Source organism: Labeo rohita, unplaced genomic scaffold (genome assembly GCF_022985175.1).
Source record: "Labeo rohita strain BAU-BD-2019 unplaced genomic scaffold, IGBB_LRoh.1.0 scaffold_2608, whole genome shotgun sequence".
Classification (NCBI taxonomy): Eukaryota; Metazoa; Chordata; class Actinopteri; order Cypriniformes; family Cyprinidae; genus Labeo; species Labeo rohita.
Window position 1 is genome coordinate 1 of NW_026128889.1, and position 6218 is coordinate 6218.

Genomic DNA, 6218 nt, shown 5'->3' on the forward strand with positions numbered 1-6218 from the left:
CTATTTTCATACAGCTGATTTCACATCTGTGGATCATTTTTAAATATTGTAAGGTAAATATTTTCACCTGATGGTCTTTAATGAACAGAGTCCGTCCTGTAGTAAATCATTGAGCTCCTTCACTCCTGATTGTCCAGGATCATTTCCTGTGAGATCCAGCTCTATCAGGTGTGAAGGGTTTGATCTTAGAGCTGAAGCCAGAGCTTTATAACCTTCTTCAGTGATACTGCAGTCTGAAAGTCTTTAAAAAAGACAAAACACAAACTAAAATAAGACTCCATTCACATTTATTACACTATTAGGATGTTAACAGCCATGTCTTCTTCGCTTAGCAAGCAATAATGACTCGTGACGACTTGAATTAAAACAAAAGAACTGCTTTACTGGAATTGCGAGCAGGATTTATACAAAGATGACTTTTCTTAACTGCGCACACACACTCTATCGTTCACTTCTTCATTATTGTGCGCACTTTCAATTCTAAAGCATTATGGGGAACTATTGTTAAAGGGGAACTCCCTAATAAATGACTATATAAACTGTTTCTGTTCTTATTACTGAAAACAACAAATGAAACTTATATTAAGCATTTATGAATACTAATACTCTAATTTAAGTCACAACATCCTCCCCCCAATGAACAATGATCAACCTAAATCACTAATGCATAAAGCAACTGAACTGGTATTCTTAACACAGTCCCTGTGGATGTGTGGACAGCACAGGATCTGACTTTCCCATCTCAACCTGGAAACGGCTCTTCAATTTTTCCTAATTTCCAGGTTTGTCTTGGCATGTTGGCATCTCCGATGAGAACAATGCTGTACAAGGCTGCAGGAATGTGCAGATTTCTGGTCTAGCAGGTAGTCTTTCCGCCAGCGATTCCACAGGTTGGTCATGAGTCTGTTTCTGTATCTCCACCTTCTTGTCATCTCAACAAGGAAGCGTGCAGGTGTCAGTGGCTGCGGCTCGTCAACCTCATTGTGGACAAAGGTAAGGTCTGGAATTCAGTGTGGCTTCTACTTCCATGATAAGCGTAGACATTTCTTCAAAAGTGAGTGATGCTCTTCCTAGCACCTTTCTCAGGCACGTCTTTACAGACCTCACTAGCCTCTCCCAAAATCCGCCCCACCAGGCCGCTCGCTCTACGATGAATTGCCAGACGATGCTCTTTCCTGAGAAGTATTCCAGCAGTTGTGGGTCTTTAATGGCTCGCCACAGCTTGCTGAGGTCTTGGTTTGCTCTTTTGAAAGTTTTGGCATTGTCTGAATAAATTACCTTGCACAGTCCTCTTCTGGAAATAAATCGCTTAAGTGCTAACAGGAAACTTTCTGTTGACCAACTTGAAACAAGCTCTAAATGCACTGCTCTGGTGACTGCACATGTGAACAGAGCGATATAAGCATTGCATAGCACTCAATCATTCTTCACATAGAGCGGACCTGCAAAGTCTACGCGGGTCACTTCGAATGGAGGGGTCTCTGTTATTCTGTCTCGTGGCAGTGGAGCCGTGTCCTGTTGTGCGGGCTTTGCTTTAAATCTTTTGCACACAGTACATTTCGACAGGATAGTTTTTACAAGTTGTCTGCCTTGCAGAATCCACTGTCTACTTCTGATTCATACAAGTGTGTCTCTGAGACCAGTCGACTCACTTCCTCTCCTGGATCTTGAACTTGCATTGTGGACAAACAGCCCTACTTTCAAGCCGATCCGCCATTTCATGTGTTGCTAGTATCCCGGGTTTCGACACCAGACGTTTCTCATGTCTCCTTCTCTTAGCAAGCAATAATGACTTGTGAAGACTTGAATTAAAACAAAAGAACTGCTTTGCTGAAATTCTGAGCAGGATTTACGCAAGGATGACATTTCTTAAATGCGCGCACACATACTCTATTAAAGAGTAAAGAGATTAACAGATAAGCTGTGAGTTGATTAAGTGATTATCTGTTTCCTCACAAAAATCTGTGACACTGAACTCCACTGTCATCCCTTAAAAAAGCCAAATCGAGGCCTTGTCTCCGGCAGCTCCAGTGACAAGTGCTGCGTTACAGACCAGATGTGTCATCCTGTACTCTATTCTGATGTTCAAAACACTGAATCTAATCACTAATGCGCAGGCAGAAGTTCAGTTAAAGAATGAACAAAGTGGCATCAATTTTGCTTTAAATTAAGTTGACAGAAAAAAACTAAGCTGCCAATCCTCCAGGTAAGGGTGAAGTCAGTACACACTAACATTTGACCCAAATTATTGTTAATTCAATTTAATGGGAAACTACATAAGTTTTGTTGTAAGTAATAGCCACAGACAGATTTTGAGTGATACCACCAGTGTTTGAACACACATAGAAAACAATAGATTTCAATTTTAAAGACATGGCACTTCTTTTCCAGTGTGCTTTGTTTTGCTAAATGTTGGAGGGTACTGGTTGATATATATACAATTAAATTGCAGACTTTTGTGATTTGATAACTGCACTAACCCATATAACAATTTCAAGTTATTTTGATTAATTGTGCAGTCCTGATGACAAGTGTAAAATATTTTCAAATTCATGAAACTGTGGTGGGTCTCTACAGTCTGGGTAATTAATGGGATACACTTTTAAAATACTTACTTCAGCTTTCCCAGTCTACACTGTACATTTTCAAACAGAGTCAAGATGATCTTCATTCCTGGGTTTCCTAGTTTATTCTCACTCAGATCCAGCTCTGTCAGATTTGAAGGGTTTGAATTTAGAGCTGCAGCCAGAACATGACAACCTCCTTCTGTGATACAGGTGTTATTCAGACTGCATAAAGAGAAAACACAGTTCAGTTTTAATCTTTATATTTACCAGTATGTTTTAGCTGACAGTTGACAAATACTGGTGATGATGATGATGAAGACAATCACATTACAAAAGTCACATATGGTTTTTCAGTCAGCAATCTCTTATACAAGACACATAAAAAACACCCAGCAGCAAGAATTTTAAAGCGTCTTTGTAACAATGAAAAAATGTACATCAGTGTGTTGAGTTGACAGTGTTTATCCTGCAGTAGAGCAGCGATCTGATTCACTCCTGTGTCTCCTAGTTCATGTTGACTCAGATTCAGTTCTCTCAGGAGTAACAGGTTTTTACCCACAATTCCAGTCACATACTGACAGGCTTCATCTGCAGCAGGGCCCAAAAACCTGCAGAAGAAAAGATAAAACAGGAATCAATTCAGTTCTCACCTTTTATACAATGGACAACTTATAAAACATCATTTAACCCTCTGGGGTCTGAGGGTGTTTTGGGGCCCTGGAGAAGTTTTGACATGCCCTCACATTTGTGCTTTTTTCAGTATCTTAAAACATGTTAATGGCTAAAGTCTGATTGCACTGTAATCAGCACAAACTGGGCTACAATAATATGTAAGCAACATGAATGTACATGTTAGTGTTTTTGAGAAAACAACATTTATGCGTGGTTAGTGAAAATCTAATTTTTTGTAAGTCACTGAAATAAGACCAAGAAACGCATTCAGAACATTTGTGCACAAGACTTTTGAGAATTGGATGTGGTAGGCTAGAGTTTTTTCTACAAAATGATGTGAAAATCATCTCGTTCAGTCGTTCACAAAAAAACAATATACTTATTTAAACTTTCTAAGACATGTTTTGTGATTGAAAGGGAATATGCGAGTGAGTGACAATGGCCATTGAATATTTAGTGATTCACACCTGAGAGACAAAAGGCCCTCCTCTAATGGCCCATCAATGACACTGTGACTGTCAGTTAAAAACAATGTGAGACTATTCAGAGATTGGGGTTTTAGATTATCTGTATTTTATTTACAACACAGTATAATACATTATGAAGGTCAAAGACACATTATTAAGCACACTGATCTAACCACAGAGTTGTGAACAGATGGTGTGTAATTCCTGAAAACTGTTTTCTGAATTCTGTTCAACAAGTAGCACAAGTAAATCATACCTGATATTTAAGTGCTTGCAAAACTCATCATTAGTAGTCAATGAAGTTGTTTTACCAATCACCAAAATCAGTGTAGTTGAAGATCTGATGTTGGTACAGTGCTCTCAGAGGAAAAGTTTGCAGGATTCATCTGTTGTGCAGGTATCAGATCACAAACAGCTAAAGCAAAACAAACAAACAAACAAAAAAAAACATATGTGAGCATGTTAACATCAGGAGCAATTTAAAGCATCCTTGCTAAATAAAAGCATTAGTCCTATAATTTCTATCCCAAAAAATATTCATATAGGTATCTAGTCACTAACATAAATAAATGAATAAATCAGTGCACATGTTGATAGGCCTGGAGCAATATTGTTACATTAGCAATCACTAATATTGCCCATGTGATTTTTATAGCTATCATATGCACACATGCTTTGTATTTATTATTATACAGTATAAAAACAACATCTGAGCAACTAAATTATTATTAAGCACATTATGTACACGTTTGAGCAGATATTTTCAGACAGAGTATTCAACAGTAAAGACTGGTCTAAGCATTGTTATACATTACTTTTATGTCGTCTAAACATTAGCCCTACTTTAATGTCAATTTGTTTATGAAACATAAAACATTCATGACGCCTTACAGATGCATTGAAAAGTATAATAAATTATAGTTTTGGAAAAAGTCCAACTAGTAAATGCGTTCAAGTTTATGTCTCAACAACACATTATCTAATGCCAATAAGAAATATTACTTACACTGTATAAGATCCTCCCGTCAGCTGCTGTAGTCGCGCTTGTGTTCTGTTTGTGAGATAAACATTATCCTGTTCCTCTCAGCGCGTCCTCATCTGGAGTAATACAAGGCTTTTTCCTCTCAGCACTTTCTTCCAAAAACGAAAGTATCCGACACATTGCCGCTTTGTTTACGAGTTGATGTGGGCGGTCATTTCGTGCGCCTTTCACGTGGATGTTTGTAATAACAATAGCTCGAGCAGCGTGTGGGCGTGAACTAAATAGCGGTAATGAGCTCAGATGGGAAAAACAGGACATGGTATTGGTTTCATACGGATTACTTACACACAGAATATGTGTTTTCGATTAAACTTACTTCATTTAAAAGTAGACATTCCAAGCTTTATATAGACATATCTCTGGTGTATGTGTGTCATGTATTGGCTGAGTTTTAGTTCATTTTAGTGACGCGTTTCAACTGGATATTCACGGAGACTGAGAAGACTGAAATGACACCCTGTATATTTTCTTTATTTACAAAAGCCACAAACATTTGTTGATATGTTGAGCGTACACAAATAAAAGTAAACTTTCTACAGATTCAGGTGATGTATTACTTTTATGTGTCCAATTAAAACTGAGGGAGCAATTCAAGGTCTTTTTGCTGACATCTGGAAAATATGTGCGTGTTCCCGCCTGCGGGTTAGCCGACCCCAGGGTGTTAAAAGCCCAAGTTGTTTTTTTTTTCTTTAAGTTTGATGCAGCAACAGGTTGTTCAACATATTATACAAGTATAAAAGAAAAAGTTCATCCATATATCATTTATTTTACATTATTCCATCATCTCTCACCTCAGTGTCTTGAGTTGACAGTTTGGATCCTGTAGTAAATCATTGAGCTCCTTCACTCCTGATTGTCCAGGATCATTTCCTGTGAGATCCAGCTCTATCAGGTGTGAAGGGTTTGATCTCAGAGCTGAAGCCAGAGCTTTATAACCTTCTTCAGTGATACAGCAGTCTGAAAGTCTACAAAAAGGGTTTTATTATATTATATAGTATAATACACAAGTTATATAATTAATAGTACTACAAAAAGGTTTAATATCTTTGTTCTTATGATCAGAGATGACAAATATTTCACCATCTGACAGGAGCATGTCTTTCCTTTTTTCGATTATTACAGTAATATTTTCATTTTAACCAAAAGAGAATGTTATTATTAAAACCAATCGATAGTTCATTATTCACCTGAGTTTCTCCAGTGTGCATTTTGTATTTTCTAATCCAGTCTGGAGTTTCTTCACTCCTGAATCTTGCAGATTATTGTTGCTCATGTCAAGTTCTTTCAGACTGGAGTTTGATCTCAGGACTGTAGCGAGACATGAACAGTTTTCCTCTGTTAAACCACAATCACGCAACCTAAAATGATAAACATGAGAGGGAGAATTTACAAATACAAAGTACTTGATTCAAACATTAAAGAATGTCTAAAGATTAATGTGTTTAGCCAGTGTATGATTCACATAATTTC

At 37.6% G+C, this 6218-nt stretch overlaps 1 protein-coding gene across 1 annotated transcript; it reads right to left on the reverse strand.

The window, feature by feature from the left end:
• Window positions 1-60: 60 nt before the first annotated feature.
• On the reverse strand, window positions 61-6106 carry LOC127159896 (ribonuclease inhibitor-like; the record flags this gene model as incomplete). The annotated part of the gene is made up of 5 exons (XM_051102596.1): window positions 61-241; window positions 2616-2789; window positions 3005-3175; window positions 5540-5713; window positions 5936-6106. Coding segments are annotated over 5 exons (868 nt in total), but the record flags the coding sequence as incomplete, so codon positions are not given.
• Between the last annotated feature and the right edge of the window lie 112 nt (window positions 6107-6218).